The 15,561-nt window shown below is 45.5% G+C and overlaps 1 protein-coding gene across 1 annotated transcript in view; it reads right to left on the bottom strand.

The window, feature by feature from the left end:
• Nucleotides 1-7,480: 7,480 nt before the first annotated feature.
• LOC135460382 (secretory carrier-associated membrane protein 1-like) overlaps nucleotides 7,481-15,561 on the bottom strand; it is a 114,127-nt gene continuing 106,046 nt past the window's right edge. The window contains exon 8 of the mRNA XM_064737191.1: nucleotides 7,481-8,538. Coding sequence (XP_064593261.1) covers nucleotides 8,530-8,538 — 9 coding nt within the window. The 3' untranslated portion in view covers nucleotides 7,481-8,529. The remainder of the gene's footprint in view (nucleotides 8,539-15,561) is intronic.

The following is a 15,561-nucleotide window of genomic DNA, read 5'->3' as shown; positions in this document are numbered from 1 at the left end:
GCTACGATCCTTCTTCGACAGAAGCTGAGAGGTGTAATTCTCAGTGACTGCTGTTTTCTTCAGACTGTCTCGGCCGTTTTTTTGGTTTTTTGGCTTCTCTCCCAAGGAGTTATCAGTGCTCTCCTGGGAATTCGTCCAAGTCAGGAGCTGCCCTCTCGGCTCTTCAGGGCTGATACCCCCCCTTTGGTGGGAGTAGCCCACGCAGCAGACGCCAGTTGTCCCGTTCCTTGGCTGTTCGAATGGCCTAGAAAGGCTCGGGATGGCCTTGGGGCAGCCCGTGCTCCAAAGGACAAAAGGAGTCTTCAGGTTTTTCGGTCTTCAGTGTTGTTTATTAATTCTTATCTACAATATTTTCTCCCAGCCTGACAGAGGTCCGCACAGCAAGCCAGCCATGAGCACACTGACTGCCCTCAGGGCGGTCACTTATTTTCATACCAAAAACTACATGTAAGATATTTACCTTTTCTCCCCAATACCTTTCACCCTTATTGACAAGTGCACATTCAGTAAGAACCAATCTCAAAGTGCCACCATCACCATCGAAGATGGATGACAAGAAGAAGAAGAAGGACAGGACACGCCCTAATTCCTCCATCTTGTCTCCTAGAACCCCCCTGTACCGAGATTCCAAAACCTGTGTTTTCACACTATAATTAATCTATCCCTTCACCACTTATCCCCGTGTGATCCTCCCATCCTCATACAGGTGTTGTGTCCTGTGCAGGATCAAAGTCTAGCCACCAAACACTTCTGGCAACATTCCAGGACTTCCGAGCCCCCCAAGAGTTGTCTCGGTGACTCTGCACATCAGGAGTGATGTGCTGAGTTCCCACAATAATGTGCCGTATACTTGGAAATGCTCCTTTTGTAAGCTGTTCCAGGCCAGGTAGATTTGATTGGTCATTTAGTTAATACATTTTACCTGATTGGCTAATTAACAAGACACCGTTCTTATAAACAATCTTTGAGAAAAACAAGAAAACAGAGAGTAGGAAAACACCACCTGTAAGTTGTTTATAATAATAAGCTCTCATTGTTTATCTTCAGCTCCCTAAAGTCTCACAAGCTGATTCTGGGAAAACTTATCTAGTTTTCTTGCTCTCTGACCAGGCTGTCACATCCACAGGTCCCCCTTTTGCTTTAAAGGAGGAGGCAGTGTTTGTAATCCTCCGTGGGACCCCTTGCAGAAAGGAGAACAAACAAAGCTCCATTGGTTCCTCTAGCAGTTGCTAGTTATCAATTAGAACCTCAATCAGATGCCATTTTGAAATGATCCGAAAGATCAAATCTTGTGATTCCCTCTTACAAGAAATACACTATTAATCTTAAAATCAGTTACCTATTCTAATACAATATCAATACTAATTCTAATATAGTAACAACTTATCGCTGGTTTGTTCAAAGAACTGGCAGTCTTGTCAATAGTCCTTTTCTAGAAACAAGGAAAGGGTAGAATGTTCATTCCCTACTCATGGAGGGGTCATCTGATTGATGGACAGCATCTTGATCATTGTTCAGAGGTTGCCTCTCGGCCACAACCTGTTTTTGGTGTTGCAAATCAGGGCAGACACACCTCACAGCTACCCATCATACTCCAGTACCTGTGGAAACACATGCATACCCATGGCCCCAAGTGATAAGGTTGTACAGGCCCTCCCACTTATTAGTGGCTAGGTTCCGTATCCAGACTTTCACTCAAGACAGGTGCATCTCACCTGAAGGGTGCAACAAGAGAAAATGATTTAGACTGACAGGATTCACTGAATTCTGTGGCACTGTAGGATGATTGATTGAATGTAGAGCTTTTTACAATTGACTGTATGGGGTTTCTCCAGGCATTCCCCTTTTTTATATGTCCAGAAGAAACTTTAAGGTACCATGAGCACATTCAACAATGGCCTGGCCTGTTGGAGAGTGAAGGATACCAAGTTTGTGTGACACTCCCCATAAGTGTAAAAACTGCCGTGTCTTCTGCGAGACATAGGTGGGGCCATTGTCAGTTTTCACACAAGAAGGTATTCCCAAGATTGCAAAAGCCATCCTCCAATGGGCAATCACATCACAACCCTTTTCTCCAGTGTGAGCAGAGGCACACATGGCAGAGGAGAAGGTGTCAATAGACACTGGCACATACTTAAGTCGGCCAAATTTAGCTATGTGAGTGACATCTGTTTGCCAAAGCTGCAAGGCCTTTAGGCCTCTAGGGTTGACCCCCGCTGGTAAAGGTGCAGCAAGTCCATGACAGTGCAAGAACTGACAGTGTCACAAGCCTCAGTTGGCGTTAAGTGAAATTGTTTCTGCAGGGTATGTACACTTTGATGGAAAAAATCTTGTGACGCTTTGGCTTGTGCAATCTTGTCAGGCTAAGGCGCTGCCCATGCAGGGTTAGCTAACCTGTCTGCCCTGGCATTACCTTCTGCTATGAAACCTGGCAAATTGGTGTGACTCTGAATGTTCAAGATATAATACAAATGAACTCGGGCCTGAATTGCACTCCACAAGGTTCTCAATAACTGAAACAAAATTGTGTTATTGACTTCCTTCAGAAGCGAACAATCCAAACGTTTGGTTATGTCTGCAACATAGGCAGAATCAGTGACCAAGTTAAGAGGCACCTGAGAAAATTTATGGAATGCCATGGCAACAGCCTTTAACTCAACCAGTTGGGCCAAGCCTGACTCATGGCCCTCCAACATTTGCCATCCAGATTCATCCTTCCAAGTAACAATGGCTTTCCCTGTTTTTCCGGAACCATCACTGAAGACAGTGGGTCCTTGCACTGACACTCAGCTGCTTTTTGGCCGCAACGACAGATTGGTTGTTTTTGCCAACTGCAATAACTTGTGACTGGGCATATGATAGGCAATCTGCCCTGAAAAGTTTTGCAGTGCACTTTGCAAAGGAGCACTGTTAGCAAAGCTCCATTCAAAGACTTCCCGCTCTATTAGAAGAATAATTTTTGAGGGATCAGTTGCCATTAGTTGCAAACACTGTTGATGGCATTTGATTATCAAATGAACAATTAATTCAAACAACGTGGGTGCTTTTTTGGTTGATGGGGCAAGAAGACTCATTCCAAAATGTGCAAAGGATCAAACCATTTGTCACTCCATTGGCCAATGATACCCATAGGATAAAAATCTGGATTGGTAATGAAGGCAGTGATATCAATGGAAAGGTCTACTCGATGAACCTGACAAGCAGAAACAGCCTTTTGGACCTCCTCCAGTGCTTGTCGCACCTCAGGAGTCAATTTTCGAGGTGATCTCAGGTCAGGGTCCCCCTTTAGAGTATCATACAGCGGGGACAGTTGTTTCTTGGTGAGTCCCAAGTAAGGACTCAACCAATTGATGACACCCATCAATTTCTGGGCATTGTTCAAGGTCTTAATAGCATCCAAGAATTGCACCTCCTGATGCTGAATGGTTCAGTCAAGAATTTTGACTCCCAGATATTTCCAAGGAGGGTGCTGTTGAATCTTCTCCAGAGCCCCCTGCAGCCCATAAAAATACAGATCAGCAAACAGCTGCGGCTGTATGCTTAGCAACTCATCCTGGGTGGGTGCTGCCACCAGGATGTCGTCCATGTAATGATAACAACATGCATCAGGAAACTGCTTGTGGACTCCGAACAAGGCCTGAGCCACATACTACTGACAGATAGTTGGGCTATTGTGACAGCCCAGTGGCAAAACTTTCCATTGATACCTCTGCACAAGTTTGGCATTGCTGATTGAAGGCACTGTGAAGACAAACTTTGGTTGGTCATCAGGATGCAAAGGAATTGTGAAAAAACAATCCTTCAAATCAATAATCAAGATTTCCCATCCCACGAGGAGCATGGTGGGTGAGGGCAGACAATGCTGCAGTGCCCCCATGCTTTCCATCACTGCATTAATTTTTGGAGGTCCTGTAAGAGCCTCCATTTCTCAGATTTTTTCTTTATCACAAAGACAAGAGTATTCCAAGGACTAGTAAAAGGATCAATGTGTCCCTGTTGAAGTTGTTCCTTGTGGAAGGGGCTAACAGCGGGCCTGTTAGCTAAAGGAGTAAGAAGAAGCTGAGAAGCAAGAAGAAGCTGATAAGGAGCTCTCTCCAAGGCTGCAACCAAGGAGACCGAGAGAAGAAAGATAAGAGAACTTTGCAGCTGGATGAAGCATTTTTAGAAAGTTAGTTGAAGTCACTGTAACTTTTCTCCAATAGTGTTATGTTGACTTATTGTGGCCAATAGTTAGGGTAGAAGAAGCATAAACAATTGAAAAGTGTATAAAAGGTCAGCCATGTTCAATAATAAAGAGTTGCCATCTGAGACTGCTTGTGGTCTCTGCTTTGTGTCGTGACCGCCTCGACAGCGACAGTTCCTGAATCAATTCACAAAGGGTGACCAATTTTTCTTTTGTCAGGGGCAACTGGTGTACCCAAATGGGTTTGTCCACCAGCCACCATAAAGGCAGCATACGATATTTTTCACCCTTTAGTGCAGTGGGCCCAATTAAAAATATGTCCCAATTCGTACCCCCCAGGCTGCCAACACATCTGGCCCCCAAAGACTGATCAGAGCTGTAGTGACATAGGGCCGAACTGCAGCTGTCTGCCCATCCATGTTTTTGACCAGCACAGACCGTTGGCTTACAAAGGTCTGCGCTGCACCCCCCCAATCCTTGGATCGCCGACCCTATGGAAGCCAAAGGCCATGTAGCAGGCCATGCAGAGAAGGACATGACTGTCACATCCGCCCCTGTGTCAATCAAACCTTGAAGCCAGGTCTCTGGCAGGCAGGCACCCGGTAGGGTCAAGGTACAAGCCATCTGGGGTTGCTGAGCAGAAATATCTGCAGACCAGAAGACTTGTGGCAGTTCCATTTATTCAAAGCCACCATTCCCATGAGTCCACTGCCCAGTCCTGGGGACACATGGCGATTGGAGAGATGCTGCTGGTGCGGCAGTCACTGTTGCTGTCGTCTGCGCAGGCCCCATGGAGAAGGGGGGTGAAGTTGAGGGGGGGTGTGATGTTGGCTGGATCAAATGCTCACTGGAAGGCGCCGATGATGGGTGTGGCCAGTACAGCTGTGCAGGCTCCATAGCTGATGACAAGGGACTTGACAGAGTGACCGGTACGGCTGTGGCGACTGTTGATGACGGAGGTGGTTCCGCCCTCACCCACAGTGCGGCGGGGGGGGGGATCTGAGTCGGGAGTAGCAGCTCCTGCCGGCCATGAAAGAGTCAGTCCCCAGCTTGCAGGGGGGGAGGAAGGCGGGGCTGGCAGGCTAGGCCAAGTAGTTTGCGGGGCAGCGCAAGGCTGTCCCGCTGTGCGGGGCAAGGCTGGCCGAAACACAGACATGTCCACTGCTTCCCTGGGAGCAGAGACGGGCATCATCGGCAGCTGTAGTGGGGCCAGTTGTCGCAGCAGCACGCCAGCCATTCTTTGAGAGGCAGGGGAAAAGCCGATCCGCTGGGCGTGGTGGCTACAGTTCTGGCACTGCCAGTCGTGCTAGAGAGGCCGAAAGTGGCACAAACAAGGAGAGACTGTCCCCCGGGTGTGTCCAGGACGTGGCTATTGTACTCGACAGTGCCAGTTTTGCCGGAGGAGGATACGTTGGCCTCACAGAGTCATAGGGATGATGATATTTCAGCAGAACATAATCTCTAGGAAAGAGATAGGTTCCGCGGGGGGTCCCCACGCCCACTGTCAGTCCTCATGGAGCCGGAGAAAAGCTGACAGCCACCTGTGATAAACGAATCAACCAAATTTGAGAACTGTACAATAATCTTTATTATTATGCAAGCAAGAATAAGCAAGATTCAGCACTGGGCGGCCAGGAGACTTGCTCTCTTAGGCGCGCACCTCCCCCCTTTCAAGTTCGCTTTTTATTGTCCTTTTTCTCTGGATTCTTGGATGACGTGGTCTGTTTTCTGCGCGTGCTCCTCCTGTTGCTAGGGGTCTTTTTTCTGCCTTCTGGTGGTCGTGGGATGAAGGCCCCAAGTCTTCCTCTTTGGCCGCTTTCCTTATAAGGCATATCTATAAGTCTAATTTTTTCCAAGCTCAGCATTCTTGCAAGGTTAATAATTGTTACCATATGTGTTTCAGAAAGTCTCCTATATCTATGGGGTAGAATTTTTGCAGAGCAAGCAATTCTACAAGGTTAGTAATTATTACCAGATGTAGCTGTATCTGGTTACCAGAGGGGGGGGTTTGTAACCCAAGCAACTTCTTAAAAGTTTCCCATACAGCCCTATAGATACCCTACTTAAACAAAAGCTATTTAGCTATTGTTTTATAATTTAAATCATCATCTAGCTATTAATGAACAAATATATTGTTACTTATTACAGTCTTAACTATGACACAATATATGATTTGGTTTTTAGATTACCATGAGTCCTGCATGGCTCAGGCATCTTTTGGGTGGATATTAAGGGAACAGCGATTAACTTTCAAGCCTGGTGTCAGCACAATGCATGATTCATAGCAGTTACTGGGAGCAATTAGCTGGGTCATAAATTAGGCATTCCTTTGCTCACTTGAAGGCAAACCCTGAGCCTTATCTGCAGCAGCTATTCGAGAATTAGATATAATTAGAGCACAAAACTCCAGTGTAAAATCAGACAGAATTGTGCTAGCTTTGCCTGTTTGCTAGCCTTTATATCCCATAGCTTTAATAAGGTAACTTTATTGTGAATCTTTTTGAAGCAGTGCGCTTCAACAAGTCCCTGAAAGTGACCTGCACTTTCAGGGCCTGGAGCACGTTTGCAAAAAGGAGCTAACAATGAAAGGTAAAGGACAGGTCTTTGTTTGGAGATCTGAAGGCTGTTCATTGCTTCAAAGAGGGTCCAGGAACAAAGACCCAGCAGGGTGGAGGGCACAGGGTTAAATATGGGACAAAAGGAGTGGATCTGAGGGTCAAGGACCAATGGGAACAGGGAAAAGTGGTGCAGGGGAGAGGCAGCAAGCTAGGGGAACCAATGGGATAACAGGGGTGGAACACTGCAGCAAACTGGGGCCAATAGGGATTGAGAAAGGGGAGAACATTCTAGGGGATATACATATATGGTAATCGGGGGCTGAACAGGGGTGGAACATCTGGGAGAACCAATGAAACTTGAAACATAAACATGTGCCTGCAGAGGCCCATGGGAGGGAGACTTTTCTCACCCTAACCTTAGAGGGATGTTTCTCCTAGCTTGTTTCTGCCCCTCCAGAGTTGAAGTGCTATAGCCTGAGTGTTAGGCCTTGGAGCCTCCACAACTCCCCTTGTTTTGTTTACTAAAAAGGCCTCCGCTATAGACCTCTGCAAGCACTTAACAAAATGCAACATCACAATCAACACAACAACAATGACAAACAAGGTCCATAAAATAGTTTTAACTAAAGATGAAAGCCATCCCTTGAGCCGCCAGTCTTTGAATAACTTGGAGAGCCAGTCATTGTTGCCTTCTGAATTTTGTTTACTTGGTCTTTTAAGAATTAGATGCTTTGGTGTATCGACTCGCTGTGATCTCACGGGTTGAAGCAACACATGCCTTCAAACTCCTGACAGCCATGTCTGTGTGCAAGCAGCAGGTAATCAATGGCTGCTCTGTTTTGCAAGGTAGCACGTCAAATTGTTTCTTTGTCCTCAAGCAAATTGGTTAAAGTGATGGATATAGCATTGGACTGCTTGCTAATCCAGCACTCTAAATGGGTTAATTCTCTGAGAGCCTTTTCTGTAGCCACCCAGAGTAGAAAAATGGAGGCTGCGACTCTCTTTCCATAACTCAAATTCTTAATTTGGTCATCACAATTTTAGCTGAATTTATTGAGTGATTTCTTTTGGTGGCCTGATTTATCTTTCCAGTAATGAATTATGGTAATATTGGGACTGAGAATAGCAAGCCGTTCAATGCTACAGGGACCCCCTTTTAGGAATGTTGGGATCCCATTCCATGCTCGATCCCCACATATAAGGGATATACCCTTCAACAACTTCTTGGGATGTGTGCCAGACACTGATACAATGAGCAAGGTGTATTTGAACCAATTTTCTGGATTTTTATAGATGGCACAGTGGGGGGTAACATCCTTCCTAGGGATAGCTTTTTCTTTTCCTGGACTTAAAATTCCCCACTCTCCCACCTTAGGCTTAAAATAGAATCTCATGCAATAATTCATTTCTGAAGTCCCCAATAGATCTAATTCTTGGGGCTCTTCAAATGCATATTCCAGCCTTAAAGTCCAGTGGTCCCAGTTGTCTGCCGAGTTGTATTCCTTAGAGATGTTCAGGGGGAGCTACCTTGCTTTCCATTCATGGCATCCACAGTTATCAGCCACTCATTGATGGGCATCCCCACTAAATATGTAGAGAGTGGGTCATTGGGGCTTCCCACAGACAGGCACATGTTGTCTTGCTTCAAGGTTCTGGCTAGAGTGACCCAAATGTTGTGGGCAGGTTGAGGGATCACCCATCACAAGGCATGTGGCATAGCAAGGAGCATCCAAATGTGATGACAATTGACAGTCCTTTGACCATGGTTGGCTTTGGCCGTTGTGGGGCTTAGGTGGCCTGAAAGTAAATAAATAATAAATTATGAAAATGAATAAATAATAAATGAAGGAATAAAACTTGTTTAACAGTCTCAAAACATTAAATATATTTTATGAGGGTGGTGATGCTGGCACGATACTCATAAGTCCAAAATCGGGTCCTGACTGGTATTGTCAAGATTGTCTGGGTGGTCTCCTTCAGGCTTCTTTTTCCATTTTTCCAAGCTTCTGCCATTCTTTCTGTTGGTCTGTTCTGATCTTTTTCTGGTCGTTCCAATGTTGGTTTTGCTGCTTCTAAGAATGGCTTTATGTTCTTTGCTGGGATCCACTTTGGGCCGGCCACTGTGGAAACACAAGCATACCCTCTCCCCCAGGTTATTAATGAAAAGGGGCCCCTAATTTGTTTGGTCTCTGGGCCTTTGATGAACACAGGTGGTTTTTCTTTTAGTTGTGGGTTGGTCGAATTGGTGAAATGCCTGATGATCGGGGGAGTAGGCTCCCTAAATGAATTGTTCAAAAAAGGGAAAACATAAAGAGCCTTTGCCAGCCTTTCAATAGGAGAAAAGGTCTGGAGTCCCCCTCTCTGTTGGTCAAGGACCCTCTTGATGGAACGGTGGGCCCTTTCAACAATGGACTGCCCTGTAGGGTTGTGTGGTATGCCTGTGTAATGTCGTACACCCCACTGATTTAAAAACTGATGGAACTGGAGTGAGGTGTAAGCAGGGTCGTTATCTGTTTTTATCTTCTGTGGAATGCCCAAGGTGGAAAATGCTAGTAAATAATGTTTGATGACATCTTTTGTCTTTTCCCCAGTGTGTGCAGAAGCAAAGACGGCACCAGAGAAAGTGTCAATGGACACGTGGATATATTCCAACCACCCAAAGGGGGCGCAATGTGTCACTTCTGTCTGCCAGAGCTGGAGACTCTGCAATTCTCTTGGATTGACTCCTGCTCCAACAGAGGGAAGGGCATAAGATTGACAATCAGGGCATGTTACTATAATAGATCTTGCTTGGTCCGTAGTGATTTTAAACATCCCAACCAAAGCAGGGACATTTTGATGGAAAAACTGATGGCTAATCTTAGCCTGTTTGAAAATACTGGGAAGGGTGTTTTGGACTACCATGGCTAGAGCATCTGCTCTCCTATTTCCCTCTGTGATAAAATCAAGAAGGGTGGTATGGGACCTTGTGTGCATAATTTAGTAGGGATGTTCTCTGTGGGATAGAATACAAATCAAACGAGAGAGTAAATCAAATAACTGGAGGTTAGGGATATCTTTTAGTATTGAATTTTCAACTCACTGCACTATGCCATAGACATAGGCTGAATCTGCAATTAAATTAATTGGTTCCTTGAATTTAGAAAAAGCTCTGACTACTTCAGCCAATTCGGCAATCTGCGGGGACCCATGGACGATGTCAATGCCTGACTCCCATTGCTGGGTAGTTGGGTTTTTCCAAGTAACAACTGATTTATGGGAACTCCCAGATCCGTCTGTAAAGACGTTCAGAGCTTTCAATGGAATTGGATTTTTAAGGGTTTGGGGGCCAAATTGAATAATTTATGCTTTGGTAAATAGAAATTTGTCCGGGGTAACTGTCTAAGGCGTACTGCAGTGCCTCAGATGTTTGTAACAGCCAATTAAAGTTGTTCGGTAGTAAGGGGCAAATATATATTGGCAAGGTTTATTCCTGTGAGGGAATACAGACACACTCTAGCCTTCATGATTAGGTGAACCAATACTTCCTGTGGTGTAGTGATTGTCTTGTTGGGCTGGTGGGTTCTAAAAACCCATTGAATGATTATCAAGGGATCTGAAGATTTTTGATCCCACTGGAAAAGCAATGCATGATACCTTGGACTTGTACCCAGGATGGTTAAAGAAGAAGGTATGCTAGGGTGGTACCTGTGTGCCTATTTTTCTTGTATTGCTTGAGCTACCTTTTATATTGCCAACCTGGCCTCCGGTGTTAATGATCACAGAGTGTCGAGTTCCTTGTTGTCCTCCAGAAGGTGGAACAATGTCACGAAGTCCTCGGTGGTAATCCCCAGCAGTGAACAAATCCAGTTGATGCTTCCAAAGAGTTGTAATTCCCGCAGGATCCTGGGGTTATCCTTAAACTGCAGAGGCTGGGTTGTGATGGTCCTTTCCACGATTTTGAGGCCAAGGTACTTCCAAGGAGCAGTCTGATGGATCTTCTCCTCTGCGATTTCGAATCCTTGGCTTTGTACAGCATCAATAACATCTCAAACTGCACCGTCTAAACCAATTTGGGTTTCCGCACAAATAAGAATGTCATCCATGTAGTGAAAAATGATGGCATTTTGGTGTCTCTGTCAGATTGGTGAGAGAATTTGGGCCGTGAATCATTGGCAGATGGTGGATGAGTTCTTCATGACCTGAGGTATAACTGTCCAATGGCATCTCTATAGAGGTGCCTGTTGGTTTAGGGATGGCACTGAGAAAGAAACAGGGAGCATCTTCCGGATGTAGTGGAATATTAAAAAAGCAGTCTTTAAGGTCGACAATCACCATCTGCCAGTCTCGAGGCAACATTGAAGCTAAGGGTAAGCCAGGCTGGAGGGGACCCATGTCTTCAATGACCTCATTGATCTTTCTGAGGTCTTGCAAGACCTGCCACCTCTCTTTGCCTTGTTTTTGAATGACAAAGACAGGTGTGTTCCAAGGGCTAGTGGATAGTACTATATGACCCTTGGATAGCTGGTCTTGCACGGGGGACTGCAGCGCCTTTAATTTCTTCTCTGGAAGGGATGACTGATCCACCCATATGGGGTTATCAGTCTTCCAAGTCAGCTGGAGGGTGGCACGCTGCTCAGTGGCTCTGACTAGAAATCCTGTGGTGTTAGGATTTCTAGTCTCGTCCCCATTGAGACAAAAGCTCCCTGCCCCAGAGTGTCACTTGTGCCTGAGTTATAAAAGGTCTTGCCATGGCAATTCTGCCTTCACATCCCTCAAAGCATATGTAATTTTGGCTTCTGAAACTGGTTGTGGCTCCCCCGATGCCTGAGATGACCCCAGCTGCTGAGACAAGGGGCCAATCTCTTGGCCACTCAGAGCGGGAAATGATGGTGACATCCGCTCCAGTGTCGAACAGTCCTGAAAGGTGGATCTTTTTTCCTTTCTGGGACAGCACACACTCTATCACAGGTCTGTTGCAGCCTAGAATTTGGGCCCACATTACTAATGGGTCATCAGGTGTTGTGGTAAAGTTTGGTAATAAATAAGCTTGGGCAATAACTGTCCCTTTAGGGATGAAAAGAGGGGGGTTTAAGCACAGTACTTGGACCAGGATTTCTTGTAGGCATGTTACTGTTAAAACTTCAGGTAGGACAATGAGTCCTTCCATCCCCTCTCTGGTGTCACAAATTACTAAAACATCCCTAGGTCAATCTTCAGGCCTATATTTGCCTGTTGGAAGGTGGTGTACAAAAGTGTCTTCAGTTTGAATGGAAAGAGCACTTACCAGTGGCCTCTGGGTTTTTGTCGCATGTTGAGCTCCTCTGCGGTGATGGAGCTGTTGTGATGGACTGGAGAAGCTCAGCACACCTGATTCTCCACGATGGTTGGGAGAGTGGAATGAAGCAGCCGTGCATTTGGTGTCATCGCATGAGGCTGCCCTGTGCTCTGCAAGGAGTTTCCTGAGGGCTGGTGATTTTGTGGGTGGTGGTAAGCACTTTGACATTCGCAACATTGAGGACACTGACACTTAGGGCACCCCTAGGATCAGGATTGATTATTACCTTTATTATAACAGTTACCTTCATAGTGTCCCATTTCCCCACAGTTAAAGCATGGTCCCTTTTTCCTGTTGTTATTGGGTCTGTGGGGGATTATTTGTGCAGCATGAGTGCTTCTATGGTTCCCTCACAGGCAGCTTTGACTAAGGTGACATCTTGGTCTGCCTTCGCTCTGATGGTGCAAGCCTTGACCATCTGAGAGATGGTTGGCTTGGGGTTGAGGGGAAGAGAACGTAGAATATCTCTGCACTTGGTGTTTACATTGGCTTCAGCTAGGTGTAGAAGTAGCTCTTGCCGAGCTTTTGGACGCTCTATTTGTTTGTTTATTGCCTGTGTAAGATGGTCAACAAATTATATGAAAGTCTCATCCAGTCCCTGACGAATGTCAGTAAAGTCAATGTCTGCGGTTGTCCTGTCCAGTGTTTGTAAGAATGCTGTTTTTGCGGCACCTTTTATGTCTTCTAACACGGCTCGAGGGAGGTCTATTGACTGATCTCCTGGCTTTGTGAAATCTCCCTCCCCGGCTAAATGGTATAATGTTAAATGTGCCCACCCATCTTCTTGAGCATAGTCTTTTAATAGTTGCTGTAGTTGTTTCTTCCATACTGCCCCCGACAGGATGAATTCAGTGGGGGAGAGTAGGATGTGCATAAAGTGTCTTAAGTCATGGGGCACCATAACATGGGCCGCAAACACAGCATTTAGTAGGTTGTTAAAATAGGATGAGTTCCTCCTATGGTCTTTTGCAGCCTTACAAAGGTCCTTCATTTCTCCGTGGGAGATGGATTCCCATCGCAGGTTAGCTCACCTGCGATACCGCACTGGTGCCACTTGGATTTTTGATACCAGCTCCAAATCCCCCTCCTTGACTGCTGCCTTCTGTATCTTCTGCCAGGGGTCTTCAGGCTCATCCTCAAACTCAGATGAACCCTAACTCTCTTCCTCGGAAGAAGTTTGCCTCTTGGCAGAAGAGCCGGTTTTTCAGCTGACCAGCACAGCCTGTTGTTTTGGGCTTTTGGTAGCCAAGATGGCTACCTTCCAGTCAGCATCCCAGCAACCCCGCCTGCAGCTTTTGCTACCCCTCTTTCTTTCGTGTCCCGCCAGCCATGGGTCTCCCACCTCCCTTTTTCTTCGTGTCCTACCCACAGTTTCTCTGCCCCTTTTACTTGCATCCCACCATTTTGCTGTCCTCCTGCTTTCTGGGGTGTTGACCTGCAACCACCAATGGTCCCAGGAGAAGTCAATTGAGCCGCCAAACTTTCAGCTGGGTGCACTTTTCTTTTGAAATCTCCTAGGGCCACAGAGATAAGGTGTTTATCCTGGATGAGTCCCCAGTTGTGAGAAATGACAATCACTTTTAAAATTCCAAAGGTTTATTAAACCTTGACAAAAGTAAAACAAAAGACTGAATAAGAACAAATTGCAGTGCTGGGAGCATGGAACCAAACTGCCATGTGCTCGTCTACAAAATGCCTTTTATATCCCTGGGGTTGCGTCAGCCAACCCTGGCCCCTCCCAAAGTCTGTCAACTCTTCCTTGCCGTCCATTGGTGGAGACTACTTTAGTGCAACTTGATTGGAGGTGAGGTGTTGCCATGCCACGCCCCCAGCAACAAGCTTTTCCCATCTGTCCTGGGTTGACTATATGATGCTTTTATTTCAAATCATCTCGTTTTGTTTATGCTGAATAATAAGTTTTGCACCTTTGTTTTGCAGAGAAAAGAAGAAACCTCACAACTTTATAAAAGTTGTAAAGCTCGGTATGTTTATTACGGCGCCGGACACATGCGGAGAATGCTCTCCTTAAAAGGCATGCGTACCTCTGAGAACTTCAGATCTCCTTTTATCCCCCTCTCAAATACATATCCATACAGTTTCACAATAAGTTCATACATATTCATTTTTATGGGTTTCGTGTGACTTTTACCACTAGTTCCTTTCTTATCAGAAAGAATTCCGAGGTCAGGCTGACTTGCCCTTACAGCAGTCCCTGTCTCTCTCTATCATCTTCTGTCTCCTCCCCTTTCTCTCTGTCCTTCGCTGAAGTAACTTCACTGAGCTTAGGCCTTGCAGTCTGGCTAAATAACTACAATTTCTAACCCCAGACTCAACTCAAAAATGTACATTTCACCTAAATTAAAATGGATTTCTATCCTGGAAAATTTTCACTTTGCTTCACCTTTAAGACTTGTTGCAGAGAAAGAAGGGGGAGAGAAGAAGCACATTGCTTTTTTTCAGACACTGCTCTCACTCCTACACATTCCTGCTCCTGGACTGTGTTGTCTGTGGATGGACAGACAGCGGGACAGAGCTCTTTTTTGGTTTTAGTTAGTTTAGCTAGCTGAGGCAAAGAAGTTCCTGGACTGTGGTTTTTTCCTTTTTTCTTTGGACCTCTTGAAACCTGCTCTGGACTGAACACCCAGGGGAGCACTGGCAGCTGCACCTGTGGCCCACCGGGCCGGGCCTGGCCTGGCCTGGCCTGCAACATTTCCAGCACTGGAGTGACTGATAAGAGACTGAGTGAGCTGAGCTGCAACCCGGGGACAGGGTTTTCTCAGTTTGTTGTCTTTTGGAGCAGCAAGGGGTTTTATTGTTTAATATTGTTTAATAAACAGTTTTTTTCCACTTTTCTCCAAGGAGGTATTTTCTCACAGACTGATTGAGGGGAGAGGCCGATTGAATTTGCTTTCCTACCGGACCCCCTTTGGGGATTCTCTCCCAAATTTGCTCTAAACCAGGACACCATCTCATGCAAGAGGCACATGTACACGCCCTCCCTTCACAAGTTTTTCACAACCAAGGCTGTCTGGTGGCAATGATACCGAGGGGGAAAGGGGACTATGGGGAGAACAGAGGATGTCTAAACAACAAGACTATGATAACATATCTACATATCAATAAAACTTCTTTTAACATATATACAATTTTCATTCTTTATTTGTGAGAGCCAATCCATCACATTACCTAGCTATAACAATGATTCTAAGGAAAAAAGAGTGGTTTAGGTTTTTTGACTGTGTCATGCAAACTGCTGTGAGCTTGATAATACTAACAGTGTATTCTAGTGATAAAAACTATTTGCCTGGGTTTTAATAAGATTCGGGCTGATACTTTATTTATACTGCTGTTCTTTTCCTCCAAATTTAGACCCATTCAAGAGTCTGCTGTTCACATATCTGACAGTTTGGTGTATCAATGTCTTTATTCATGTGTCTTAGATTATATTTCATTTGCCTACCTATGTCACCATCCTTATTCACATAAATTCCAAGGATTCATCT

This window comes from Zonotrichia leucophrys, unplaced genomic scaffold, assembly GCF_028769735.1.
Source record: "Zonotrichia leucophrys gambelii isolate GWCS_2022_RI unplaced genomic scaffold, RI_Zleu_2.0 Scaffold_36_1286893, whole genome shotgun sequence".
NCBI classification, from domain to species: Eukaryota; Metazoa; Chordata; class Aves; order Passeriformes; family Passerellidae; genus Zonotrichia; species Zonotrichia leucophrys.
This window is presented reverse-complemented; position numbering and strand designations above follow the sequence as displayed.